The sequence below is a fragment of the Pempheris klunzingeri genome, chromosome 8, assembly GCF_042242105.1.
Source record: "Pempheris klunzingeri isolate RE-2024b chromosome 8, fPemKlu1.hap1, whole genome shotgun sequence".
Taxonomy (NCBI): Eukaryota; Metazoa; Chordata; class Actinopteri; order Acropomatiformes; family Pempheridae; genus Pempheris; species Pempheris klunzingeri.
In genome coordinates, this window is record NC_092019.1 from 25,089,589 (window position 1) to 25,103,997 (window position 14,409).

General features: G+C 42.0%; 1 protein-coding gene across 1 annotated transcript; it reads left to right on the forward strand.

The window, feature by feature from the left end:
• The first annotated feature begins 4,448 nt into the window (after positions 1–4,448).
• LOC139205243 (GA-binding protein subunit beta-2-like) lies at positions 4,449–14,163 on the forward strand. The gene is made up of 7 exons (XM_070835401.1): positions 4,449–4,556; positions 6,395–6,562; positions 7,537–7,731; positions 10,276–10,384; positions 11,067–11,198; positions 11,504–11,622; positions 11,878–14,163. Exons 1-7 carry the CDS (start codon positions 4,449–4,451, stop codon positions 12,337–12,339), a joined length of 1,293 nt encoding a protein of 430 aa, XP_070691502.1. The 3' UTR covers positions 12,340–14,163.
• Positions 14,164–14,409: the final 246 nt, after the last annotated feature.

Consider the following 14,409-nt stretch of genomic DNA (forward strand, 5'->3'; position numbering starts at 1 on the left):
TGTTCATAGTGGAAATATTTATTTATTTTATTTCTTTATATTATTGCTTATCTTGCCCCTACCTCTGTTGCTACTGTAACATGTGAATTTCCCCCTATGGGGGATCAGTTAAAATCCATCTATCTATCATACAATGCATATTATAAAAGATGCACATTAGGCCGGAGATAATACAATGTTATGATTACTATTTCATTTTCTCGTCTTGTATCTTGAGTTGTTTCTCTCCCACCTACTGATTATATCTTTCCTCTTCTTCTGCCTTTTTGCTCTCATTATTTCATAAGATGTAGTCTTTATTAAAGAAGGGGTCCACTCGTTGAAGGAAGGCTTTTCAGAGCTCCTCCAGTGTTTTTAGGGCTAATCTCAGGATTGAGACACACAATGTTAAATTGTGCATTACTCTGCCCCTCTGTCTGTAATCTGTCACCTAACAGGCCTAATCTTGCACATCATATCCTGGTTAAAATCCACCTGTTGTGATGTGATGGGTGTGAAGTACACTCTGTTCAAGACTTTAAACAGAATACCTCTTCCCCTAGCTTCTGTTATAATGCCCCCGTGGTTTACCACAATGTGTGACATTCATCATTTTGTGCACCATGTGCCATACCATCATCGAGTGGATGAAAATAGGATCGATGTCCCATACACCTGATTCTTTTGTCTAATTTTGGAGATAGGACCTGCTATGGCTTGAATGGTGTTGTCATATTCATTTCATGTTGCACCCGTTTTGCTTTTTCTCCCTCCAACTTCCAGTGTTTAGCTAATTCTGACAATTCAAATACCATTTTTTATAGCTCAACATCTTGGAGTCCACTTTTCTATTGGGGTCTGAATCTTTTTACAGCAAATTTGAGGCCTTTTTCCTTCCCATAAAAAGCCCTTAATAAGAGCATTATATTCTTTAAAGATCATGTTTGGAAAAAAGCTATTGGAAGCATCATAGAAATGTAGTTAAAATTCAGAATAATTGTCATTTTAGAGGCATAGATTTTCCCCTTAAACTTTATTTTAATGATTTCAATTTTTCTAAATATTGCTTTGTCTTCTGAATTCAAATTTACAATTGTGTCCAAACCTGGCGTTATGGTATACCAAGGTATTTGATACCAGTTTGGACACATTTCAAAGTGAAAGACGTAACCATATCTGATGTACAACTTGCAGATATTGGCACTGCTTCAGATTATTTATTCAGTTGACCCTGTATCCTGATATCTTGGAGAACATTTGGACAGTTTCCATAAGAGGAGGAGTTGAGGATATCGGGTCCCTTATCAGCAACTGAACAACTGAACTGAACTCGTGCTCCTGACTCCCTCCCTCTACTCCCTTTATTTCTGCATTTGTTCCAATAGATATAGCTAATGGTTCTAGGGCAAAGAGAAATAACTGATAAGGGACATCCCTGCTTGGCAGACCTTGACAATGTAAAATGGGGCAAAGTCATTGTAATTAGTCTGGACAGCTGCCTTTAGGCCACTGTGCAGGACATCAATTCACTCATAGAATTTTGGACCAAATCCAAACTTATTAAGAACAATCATCAAATATTTCCATTCTGCCCAGTCAAAGGCCTTCTCTGCCTCCAGAGGCAGGGCAGAGTGCCGGCCTATTGAACCATATAAGATGCAGAAGTATCCGAATGCTGTCAGTTGAGCTCCTATTCTTCATTAAGCCCACTTGATCTTTATGGATGATATTTGGGAGAACTCTTTCTAATCTAGCAGCTAAAACCTTTGATAGCACTTTTCCGTCAGCATTACTCAATGAAATAGGATGATAATTAGCAAGTCTCTGTGCTTAAGTAATCAGTGCCTCCCTGAAGGACAACTAAAGATTGTCTTTCTATTTGCAATGCTTCCATATAGATATCTGTTAGTCTTGGGGCCAGTATGTCAATGAAAGATTTATAGCACTCCATGGGCAAATCATCTAACCTAGGGGATTCTCCATCGTTTAATCGTGAAGCCCTTTAAATCTCTGTGATGGGGGCCTCTATATTTTCTGCCTGTTCCTTCGTGAGTTAAGGTAACTGTGTTCCACTGAAGAAAACATCATAATCCTTTTCTCCTGAATTATCCTCAGATTAATCAAAGCGTTTATAGACGATGATAAAAGAAGCTCCATTAATGCCTTTTATGTCTACAATACATTTATTTTCTCACTTTTTTTATCTGTCCAGCCAACTTCCAATTTCCCAAATTTATCCCCTTCTTCATATTAATGTGTTCCTGTTGGATATAGAGCAAACTCTACTTCTGCATTATAAAACTCACACAGTTGACTTTTTAGTGCACATATTGTTTAGAAGTGATGAGCTAGAGTGTTTTTTTTTTCCCAGTTGTAAGATCTGATACTCTAATTTTTCCATTTCCATACTTTCTTTTTAGAGGAGAGCCCTGTAACCAACAACCTTGATGTCATTTCAAAAAGGAAATGATTCAAGTTACTCTCACATCAAACTGATATAATTTAGAAATACAGTATGTTTTATATTATTCAGCAACAGTAGCCTGTTATTTGACAATTAGCCAGTGTTTTTTGGGATATTTGGTGATAGCTCTTACTGCGAGCCACCAGCTAAATGAAACATGAACATGGCTTATGGAGCGCTGACTCAGCATCACCACACTTATGAAGTCAGTCTCAGTTCAGTCTGGTGTGTTCAATCATCCAAAGGTAATGTAAGATATCTAACCCCACTGGGCTACTTGGACTGTCCCGCACATGCCCCAATTCTCAAACAGTATGAATACACTGTCTGTAAGGGGGTCTTCTTCATTTTCATCCCCTGTATCCAAATAAACGGTCTGGCCTCACTGTTGCTCATTATGAGTACTTATATTATTATAGCTTTTAAATGGTTAACATGTATTTTATTCCTAGTTTTTATTTACAGCTGTCATTTTGTTCGCATTTCACAAGTTGTCTTGGCTTTTGTTTGATCAAATACCTTCTGTTTGTTGTTGTTGTTTTTACTTGTTAATATGAAGAAATTATCATCTTAATGTCATATAATAATCAAGCTAATATTAGATTTTTGAGAATGATGATAAGAAACTGTTCCATAGATTAGTTAGGCCGATCCTCGACCAAAGAAAATCAGTAGGCTGTAGTCAGCCCTTGTCACTAGATGCAAACGCTCTACATGACCTGTGCTGTATTTCCTCTACACTAATGTTACACGGCCAGTGTTTTATTTTGGAAGGCGCAACCGGAACACCCATGTTGCCCCGCTTTAAACGCGCCATGTCGCCGCCATTTTTAATACTCAAATGATAAACTAATATTTAGTTTTCTCTAAAAAGTGAAGAAACTAAGTGTAACAGACAGCTAACGTATAACAGGGACCCGCCTTATTGACAGATACGTTCTGAGGCAAGTATACCACGATAAAATGACCTGAATGGATACATTATTTTATTGTTAATCACAAAACTGTAATTAGAGTGATAAACACGAACGACAGGACTGTTAGCAAGTTTGCTCCGTGCCGTCCTGTCAGAGCCAGCAGGCACTCAGACTGTCCGTGTTACAGCCGAACAGCTTTTTATTCACCGGCAGGTTTCCGGCCAGAGCTCTTCTCACCAGCGGATGTGGAAACAGTTCGTTTGGTGGCCGCAACTTCTACCGGAACAAACAGATTTAAATGATCGTCTATGCGGACATTTGATTTGCAGCTTCTCCGCATAATAACCACAAGCAGAGTCGAGCTTTAATTTCTATGTCAAACAATCATATTTTCATATTCGTAAGGAGTTCATTGATTCTGGTCAGGTTTAAAATGCCTGGATGATCCAGTATGTTTTTTATTCCTCATGTAATTACTTATTATTTCCCATATTCGGTGCCACTGTATTTACTCACGCATCACACTGACGGTGAACATGAGAGCAGTGGTGGACTGTGACTGTGGACATTTACTGAAATACTAGAAGAGCAATTTTGAGTTACTTGTACTTCACTTAAATCTTTACATTTCGTGTCGGGAAATACTGTACTAATAACCACAGTTAGAGTCACTTTGCAGCAAAGTGATTATGTACAAAACCTATGGTGACTGTATAAAATAGAATATGAAGCTTTAGTTTAACCCACCACAGAACCTCAGCCTCAGCCAGCTTCAGTGTTGTAATATGTAGGAAATAATGCTGATGGGAATCATTTTTGTCCTTACTGAGTACTTTTACTTTTGATACTTTGAATACTAATACTTATGTATTTAATACTTAAAACTGAAGAAAGATATTGGAACATTTGACTTTCTGAGGAGAAAGTACATACAGATAAAATACATACGGCAAACCAGTTCTAAAACACTGTGTATTATGGATAACGGTATTTTCCAGAAAACCAGCGGTACACCCAGTCACATCAACTTGTGCTCAGTCCAAATGTTTCTCCATGTGTCTCATTGGGTTCCTCCTTCCTGCCAGCAGATGTCACTGGTGTATCTCGGGCAGCAGCTGCTGGAGGCTGCACGAAGCGGACAGGATGATGATGTCAAGGCTCTGATGGCCAATGGGGCTCCGTTCACCACAGACTGGGTGAGGCTGATATGTGTTAATTATGGAATAATCTTCAGGCTAATCCGTAATGAGATGAGTGTGAACACTCAACTGCTGCCAAGAAACAGAGACTGTCGGCTCTTATTGTCGTGTTAGATTTTGTCAACACGCGGTGGCGGTGTGACAGTGATGCTGAAGCCTCGTATCGAGCTCAAAAGACAAGGAAAAGTAAAAGAAACACTGAGCATCAAAACTCAGATACTTCCTGTCTGGACACAAATGTCTCTGAGGCTTTGTCACTGTTCAGAGAAGGAAGACTTGCATGTAGGAGCAGGACACCAAGGTTACTGTGCAGTGTGCAGTGAAAATGAGCGGTTACAGCCCAACAGGTGTGCAGCGCGTTAGACATCTGCACATGAAATAAACTGACTTCGCCGACATAACAACTTGCCACATGTCTGTGAAACCTATTCCCTATTGCTGAAATTAACTAATTAACCTGCTGACTATTTTCTAAATCTACAAAATGTCAGAAAATAGTGATTTGAGTTATTTCTCAAAGTGTGATCAAACGTCATATTTTCCCCGACCAGCAGTCCAAAACATAAAGATATTGAATTTACAGACAAACAAAAGCAGCAAATCGTAGTTGTCCATTGTTTTTCTGTCGGCTGATGAACGTGTTGTTCATCTGTACTATTATTCAGTTTTGTATTGTATTGATTTGTAAGGACAGTACTTTATTGAGTTTTTCCTACAAGTACAAGTACACCTGGTGTATTTGTTACCAATAGAATTGGTCTGCTATTTAAAAAACATACAACCCTAACAACTAACAGCCTGCATTAAACCTCCTCTTACTCTTATTATCATATCTATATATAACACTCATTTATAATTCATTGCTCAAAGGCACTGTGTACAGCACTAAAGCAGTTTTATTGAATGTTCTCTTCCTCAATGCCACCTGTATCTACTTTACATACTTTTTATGCCATGCTCATATAATGTCACATTGTTAAACAAGGGGAGAAATAGGAGCTCTCACCTATTTAATCTCTCAGAGCGACGTCATCACACATCATTTATATGCATGAATTTAAAATCAATGGTTAATGAAATGAAACAGATCTTTCTCTCCTTTCCTAAGTAAAGCTGACTGTGTGAATATAACCGATGATAATTTCCATTTCTGTTACCTTGGAGTGTCTACAGTGGTAGATGAGCACAAGAGTGCCACAGTGTGTGCTGCAGATGGGAGACTTTCAAACCCACATGAGTGATAATTACGAGGAAAAAGGAAATGTGACAGCTTGTGTTGATGCTAAATGTTGTGAGCACTGCATTAGAGTTTTACTTACTTTACTTAATCAAGGGAAAATTACTTAAATGACATCACTGGATTCATCCTGGCCAGTGTTTAAACTACAGATTTTTACCTGAAAGACAGCAGTAGCCTAAAAGTTCATGTTAAAGGCAGGCAGTGTTGGAGAAACTAGCAAGAGTATCCCACCCCCTCCCTTCAGGCTGTCCTCCAAAGTCACTCCCCCACAAAACATGATCACAGTGCCTGTCTTTTGTGACTAGCTTGCTAGTTTTAGCCATGACCCCAGTCATGTGTAATGGGTGCACTCATTTCATTCAGTCATTTCATTCAGTCCAAATGTGACAGCCACAGTCATAGACTTCTTTTCTTTTTTTTTGTCAAACTACTGATTGCTGTCTGGCTGTTACCCTTTCAAACAATGTAACAAAAAGTGTTTCTTAAGTAAGTTGCAGATCGTGCCTTTATATAAATTTGGGATAAAGATAATAAAAATCACGCCACAAATCTCATGTGTCGTATATGTTCCCTCTTATTCCTCTCTGTCCTCCAGCTGGGCTCGTCGCCGCTGCATCTTGCTGCCCGGCATGGTCATCTCTCCACCGCCGAAGCTCTGCTGCGCGCCGGCGTCAGCAGGGACGCCCGAACCAAGGTGGACAAGACCCCCCTTCACGTGGCCGCCTCAGAAGGTCACTCTGTCATAGTGGACCTGTTAGTGCGGGTGAGGAAAGACCACTGCAGCCTGTTTCAGTGCAGTCATGGGACTGGGATGATATGATTATATCATGCATGTTAAAGGTGCTGAGGTGTAGCCAAGCTGTAATTTAATATGATGTGGCAATAATAGATTTGTTATTTTATGAATATGCTGTTGAAATACAGGTGACATAATTTCAGTGAAGATCAGTGTGATCATTTAATGTGATTTTGCAGTGGTGCATGTGCATCTATATATATTGAGAATGTAAATATATTCTAATTATTATAGTATGTAGTAGGACAGAAGAGCCTGGCAGGGACAACAGTATCCAGACACCTGAACATTACACCCATACTGTATGTGATTGTGGAACATTTAATTCCCCCAAACCTTGGTACTTGGCTGCTGGCATTTGCTGCCATTCAGCCACCCGAGCATCAGCATCATCAGCACTGATGCTGGGTCATAAGGCCTGGTTTACTGACAGTGATTCAGATCAGCCTAAAAGTGCTGGATGGGTTTTAAGTCAGTACAGGCCAGTCAAGTCTTTCTACACCATACGGAGAAAATCATTTCTGTATGGAGCTGGCTTTGTGCACTGGAACACTGTCATGTTGAAACAGGAAAGGGCTGAACACAAGCGGTTGCTATAAAGTTGGAAGCACACTATGGTGGTAAATTATGACTGCATGTTGTAGCAATAAAAATGTCCTAAATTGGAAGATATCTTTGATTCTTTTAAACAAAAGAATCAAAAATATCCCCAGACATGTGTCCACATACTTTTGGCCACACAGTGTATGATGTGAGATTGTGCTACTTAACCTATTCCTAAATAATATATACAAATCAGTGTTTTCAGCATTGTTGACTGTGTGCACTCCACCTTTACTCCCTCCTCACACACGTCTTTTCTCATCACCTTACGTTTCTCTCCTTTTCTTTTGTGTGTCTCTCCTTTTCTCACCACCGGGGGGCGTCGTGCTCCTGTACAGAGCGGCGCCGACATCAATGCCAAAGACATGCTGAAGATGACGGCGCTGCACTGGGCGGCTCAGCACGGCCACAGGGAGGTGGCCGAGCTCCTGCTGAGGCACGGAGCGGACGTCCACTGCCTGAGCAAGTTCGACAAGACGCCCTTCGACATCGCCATGGATACCAGCAACACTGAGCTGATGATACTGCTACAGGTGGACGGATGGAGGGTGGGGATGGGGAGACACAGAGACATTCAGACAGAGTTGAGGAGGAACAGGATGGGATGAAGACATTTAATGAGATGTGAGGAGTCAGACAGACGAGTGAAAGATGGAGAGACGAGGATGAATGAAGACAGATATAAATGGGGATGAGAGAAAGGGCAGAGAAAAAGAGACATGGTGAAGGTGAGGGGAGGGAGAGGAAGAAAAATTGATGGGGGTTTGTGGAGGGGGGGTAAATTTAAGGACAGACAACTGAGAAAGAAAAGAAGGGTGAGGCGTGCAGGGAGGAGGACAGAAGCATAGAGACGAGCTGAGTCAAGTCTTCACTGTCTGTGTTGGCATCTCAAACACCAAAAACTTGGTGTTTGGTTATTAAACAAGATCGGAGAACAGGAGACATTTGAAAAACACAGAAAATGACCAAGCAGAGGCAGGTAAAAATGAAAACCGGGAGGGGAGACGGCGAGAGAGATGGATAGATGGATGAAGGCTGGGAAGACAAGAAGACATAGATGGATGAATGAGGGGCTTGTCAGAGAGGCAGGGAGGGAGGGAGAAAGATGGACAGAGATTAGGGGGAGAGTGAAAGAGAAGGGGGGGGGTGGGGGTGGAGGAGATTAACAAATAGATGGAGAGAGGAGGAGAAAAGTACAAAGGAGACTAAGAAGACCAAAGTGTGAGACTGCATGTGCAGACATGTTTGCACAGTGCCCCCGTGATTTCCAAAATACGCTTGATGTTTTCTAAGTGCGACTAGCGAAGCGCCGGTCGGACTCTCTCCGGCGTTGCTATGGTTTCAGTGGCCGTGCAGCCTCTCTCTGTCAGACAGCCATGTTGCAAACAGTTCTTACCATAACACCCGCATTTAGACACCATTTCACACAAGATCGGATTAGACCTCGTCTTTGAAAACATAAAAAATCCACACTAATAATTAGAATAACAGAACTGTGGTTAAGGATTATGTTGAAATTAATAGACACAGTATTTGAAAAAATGCGATTAGAAAAGGCCCACGTGCTCCCCTACCAAGACCTTATGTAAGAGAGGTGTGCGTGGGCCTTCAGGTGGTGTGTAGGAGGTTGTAGTTAGCGTTAGATAAGTCCCCTGGACAGGACTCATCAGACAGCCAGGATACAGATAGTAGGGCCTCAAGCAAAAGGAGCTAGTTGACCCATGCAAGATGGCTGCATACAGAAGGGCACAGACACGTTTATGAAACATACACACCCACCTTAGTCATGAGTTTGAAATACTCCCCTGAAAGGGCTGAATCACCCCAAGTGCATCATGATCCATGTTTATTATGTGAAATAAACCTACTGCTGCGCTCTGATGAAGTAAAGCACTTTAGCTGCCAAGAACTGAAATAGGTTGTTATGGGTAGATGTATCGCAGCCATAGGATAATGATGCTGTTTCTCTCTCTTATCGAACCTGTGCAGATAAAACATCTCCTTCAGATGAAATCACTGCCGACGCTATGAGATGCCAAACGGCGCTAAAAATGAATCATTAGTGGATAAACAGTGAAACAAGCCATCAGTTTTAAACCTCAGGCTACACCTATTGCAGCAATCATATTTTATCCACCATTAACCGCATGATTACCTTTGGTGGGAAAATGGGCCACTTTTAAAAAGGAGAGATGTCATGTCATCAATGGAATTATTCTCAGAATGGTTTCTCACTGTCAGCAGCACAGATCACTTTCACCTGCTATTATTCAGGGAGTTTGGAGTTTTGCTGTGGCTCTTTCTAACAGAATAAAACTAGTGGCTAAAGGTGTCAGTGTCAAACACAGATTACTTCTTCTTCTGTATAAGTGATATCAACTAAAGACACTAATATTCTGTTATGTGGTGTATAAACCTTCTATCTGATCAGACGTGAAAATGGTTGGAAGGGTCCTATTTTGAGTGTCTCATTTGATGTCTGTCTTTTTTAATTGGATTACACATCTAGAAATGTAATAAGGGATCAGAGATTCTGTGATATACCACTTTTTCCCTCCAAAGAAATTAGGATTTAGATTTCAGTTTTTAAACTGAGAAAAGTCTTAACAAGTATGATGACCAAAAGGTGGGATACAAAATAACGGAGGGATCTTTAACCCTAGATTATGCAGGTTCAGTGAATGTTAGAGCAGCTATAATCAGTATTTCTATAACCTACAGGCTCATATCACCAGACTCTGCAGTTCCCCTCAACTTTATGGAGCATCTTTCTGTCTCTCAGCTCACTGTTTTGGCTTTTTGCTGCCCGTAACTTTACTGATTCACTCTCACAGCCCTCATAGAGCAACAGGCAGCTGTCTTTAGTGGAAGCTCAGACAGAACATCACTTATTGCAGGGTTAAACACTTAGATTTGTAGCTTTGCTATTTTGGGTTAGTGGAGTATTTGCCAGACTTAAATTCTTAAATGGCATCACATATGATTTAATTTGAAATGTTGTCACATTGCATTTGTAAATTATCATTGGCTGTAACAGGATTCAGTACAACCACAGCTCCTGTCATGTGTGTGCACAGGACAGCATGCAGAACCAGGTCAACATCAGCCCAGAGTCCCACTACATCATCCCTGCTGGGGGGCTGGTCAACATCTCAGAGCTGGTCTCCACCACCGTGACCTCTGCAGGTGGGCAGTGCACATGTGTCAGTTGTGTCAAGGTGCAGTGATACAGTGCAGAGATGAAATGACAAAAATGATGAATAAAAAGCAGATGGATGGGATGTGAATTTTAAATGTGTGCAGGTGGAAAAAAGCTCAGGACACTTGCTGTGTTATCTCCAGAGACATATAATCATATCTGACAAGAAACAGGGAACACCTGGACGGCACACCACCAGAACAGATCCAGAACAGAAACAAAATGGCAGACGATGTAGACGATGTAGAGCAACAACTAAGATTTGCCCAAATCAGATTTTGTAGAAGAAAAAAAAAAAAGATCCTAATGCCTGAAATAAAGACAGTAGAGGGATGAATTACCAGTGGATGAACTGAAAGAGGGACAGAGGAGGAGGCACATCCAGCAAAGCAAACTGTCCATCCACTCATTCATTCATGGTTCCCTGTTCTCCTGCCAGCATAAAACAACAAACATCAGCGTTTCATTTTAAATCAACTCAGTAGCAACAGATTTCATTTAGAAATGTCTTTACCCATCCACGAGTGTCTGAAAATGTGAAAACATAATCCTTTGCCTTCTTTGTGGCTATGTAAAATTCTGGCCCTGGTTCCTTTTTGTACAGCAGCAAAATGTTGGAGTGGTCCTTCGCGTTGTTATCTAACAATACAGGCCAACTGTTGTCTTCAGGCAAGTCAGAGAACGCCATGGTGGTGGGAGACGGTGGGCAGAGAGTCATCACCATAGTGACGGACCAGCACGGCAACCTGCAGCCAGCGGCCCTGGGCCAGCAGTTCATCGTCACCCTGCAGGGGCAGCAGAGTGAGTGGGCGACACACAGGCTCAGGACCCTCCAGTACTGATAAGGATTAAAGCAGTTCAATTATTTATCATAAGAACTGGTTTACCTACAAGTCTAAGGGAAGGAGAGATAAAAAAAGCAGAGACACAGTGACGAGCACTGGGCAGCCAGGGAGGAGGATGGTTGGCCAATCACAGATGGGGAAGTTTTGTTCACATGTAAAATACATCTAACAGAACTACTAGAACACAGACACATTCTGCCCGAGACTACAACATAAGTAAAAAGGAAAATATAAAACAAATGTTCTGTTTCGTTGGTGCAGTGGTGGCTTTGCCAGCCAGTGCCATCACAGAGATGATGGCAGAGGAGTCTCAGCAGCACACGGCCACACGCAAGAGGAAAGTGGACCCTGCAGCCTATCACATCAGTCTGAAAGACAAGGTAAGCAGGAGTACTTATGTTCATATCAACTGTTTAAACCTTTCTTATACTGGCTTTATCTTGTGACTTACCTGTATGACAGCTCAGCGTCATCACCGTCTGTATGTTGTTGCCAAGGCTGAGGACTTGTGATGAATATGTTTCCAGACTTCATCTTAAAACATGAACAACTCACCAAACTGATGAGACGCCAAAATCTAAAAAAATCATTCAAGTTCATGTGATGCTTTAAGCAGTTATCTGTTTTATCTCCAGAAGGTCAAAGAAAGTCGTGAGCAGCTGGAGCAACAGCTGCAGGAAGCCAAAATTAAAGCTCTGGAGTACCAGCAGCAGCTCCTGCAGAAAGAGCAGGAGGCCCAGCAGTATCGCCTCAAACTGGAGCAGGCCATAGACACGAGGAACAACAACATCAACAACCCCATCACTGCCACGACCGCTACCTTAAACACCAGCACCACGGTGAAGCAGGAGGAGGGGAGGATGGAGGAGGAGATGGTCGAAGAGCAGCTAGAGACAGCAGAGGAAGCTGCAACTAAAGAAGTAGAAGAAGGGGAGAGGAAAGACGAGGAGGAAGAGGTCATTAGTGAACTTCTACAAGATGCAGTTCTTGTGAATGTGGGCAAGCTGGATGTGGAGGTCGATGACTTAAAGAAAACAGAGAAGTCTTCCCCCCGTTGGCGAGGACGAGGTAGAGGGCGACGGGGACGCAGACACTAGCTAACATGCTGGCACGCTGAGACTGCAGTGGAATGGTCGGTATCATGGACTTTGACTGATGTTGAGTTTGAGTGTCATAGCTCTGGGTTCACCTCTCATTTCATGACCATTTCATGATGGCCACTTCAATGTGTAAGATTTCCACAATGAGCCGTCAGAGCTTTTAGCAGGGAACAGCTGTCAAAACGAGTCAAATCTATTTCGACAAAAGCCCAGCGCACTTCCTGGGGGCTTGGAGTGGGGATGTTAATAATTAGTTATATAGTTTAAAGTATTACTATTCCTTATGAAGTGTTTGTACCCAGTACACCTACAAGATGAAGCAGCAAAAGTACTGTGTTAATTGACATGAAGTAAATTAACACAAGGTAGGGGGCTCAATGGAAATCTGTGGCCCCCATTCACACACCAGCACTGAAAAGCAGACCTTTTAGCAGCAGTCATAGGTGGAGCTCGCACCCTGAATAGTGTGCACCCTCGGCGTCCCCGCACCCTCAGCTGCACAGCTGCAGGTGGATAGTAGGCTTAAGGCCGTCAGCTGGGGTTGCCACAGCGCATACACAGCATAGCGATGACAACAGACTAAACAGATGGTGAGTTCTTACTGATTGATCAAGTCAAAACAAAAAACACCCCAAACAGAAATCAGCTGAAGTGAGAAATTCAGTCTGATGATTCAGTCCGATTACTCGTCAAGAATCAAAACTGCAAGAGACATCGTCATCTGATCCATTGTGTGCTTATTACAGACATGGGACATGGGAATGACATGCAACAAAGGTCCCAGGCTGGACTCGATCTAGGGATGTAGCATTTCATAGCACCAGCAATTTCACGTCATATTCTCACGTTTCTACAGCAGAGTATGGCCCCCTCCCTCCCAAACATAAGGACCACCGGTCGGCATCACTAGCTGCTGTTGCCTTGGTGCCTTGAATTTACTTCATGCTTAAACTTTTGTTCCTTCAAACATCCCTCACTTACTTTTCTGACCGGCTTTGAAGTAGGTCCACTCAGACTGTGACGTGTCACTTGGTGAGTGCGCCCCCTTGTAGGTCCACAGTACAGACAAAGATAATCATGAAGCACTTACAGTAAGAGCACTTGATGCCCTCTTATCCAGGGTGACCTACAGTCAGCAGATAGGAGCTCGGCGTTGTGCTCTAGAACTCAACAGAATGCTCGGCAGTTGATGCACACACCTTATCTGTACCGGGAAGCAAACTTGTGCCCTTTATGTTTTTAAGCTGCCTCTTTACCTACTCAGCTACCATCCACCCTGTTCTGTTACTGTGTGATATTATGGATTTAATATGAATTCTTCTATGGAAAAAACAAAAAGGAGGTGAAACAATGTTGTGCTGATGTGAATTCTTAGTCTACTTGTTTACAGACCAGGTCTTTTGGAAGATACTGACACTCTGAGCACCAAAACCCTACGTGCATAGGCACCAGGGGTCAACCTAGAGGCATGGCAGCATTAGTGCCACCCCCCTGTGAGAAATCTCAGGAGCAGGTTGGGCATGGTGAGCCAAAAACATTTGGTTAATTGGCCACATATTTTCATTCTTGGCACTGTCGGGGGACATTTGTTTAAATGTTTGCACTTGAAGGGATTTATTCACACAGTAGCATCCATCTGACTTTGAAGTCTGTTTTTTGTGATCAGGAGTTTTTGTTGTTTTCTGTTTGAACAAGACGAGAGAACATCAGATGCATTCTAAAGAAGTGTAAGAGCTGAGAAACAGGACACATGGCATCGGTTACACTAAAAGAGACGTGAGATTAATAGAAAATAAATAACTAGGTTTCTCATAGAGAAAATACTCCACTGACAGATGAATGAGTGTCGAGATGATTCTTTGGGATGTGACATATATATATATATATATGTCACATATATCTTCTATGCAGAGGTCTCAGGGTCCTTTTGACTTTGAAGTCTGTGAACTTGGGACAAACCTTACAGAGAAATAAGAAGAGGGACACTTCATAATCTTCTGAAGACATAAGGCAAGGCTAGGCATTTGTTTATATAGCACCTGTCAGACACAAGGCAATTCAAAATGC

Bases quoted from the DNA above. Each gene is read 5' to 3' on its own strand.
- LOC139205243 (XM_070835401.1), top strand. From the start codon at position 4,449: ATGTCACTGGTGTATCTCGGGCAGCAGCTGCTGGAGGCTGCACGAAGC. The intron at 4,557-6,394 runs GTGAGGCTGATA...TCTGTCCTCCAG, and splicing joins CTCCGTTCACCACAGACTGG to CTGGGCTCGTCGCCGCTGCA. The intron at 11,623-11,877 runs GTAAGCAGGAGT...TTTTATCTCCAG, and splicing joins ACATCAGTCTGAAAGACAAG to AAGGTCAAAGAAAGTCGTGA.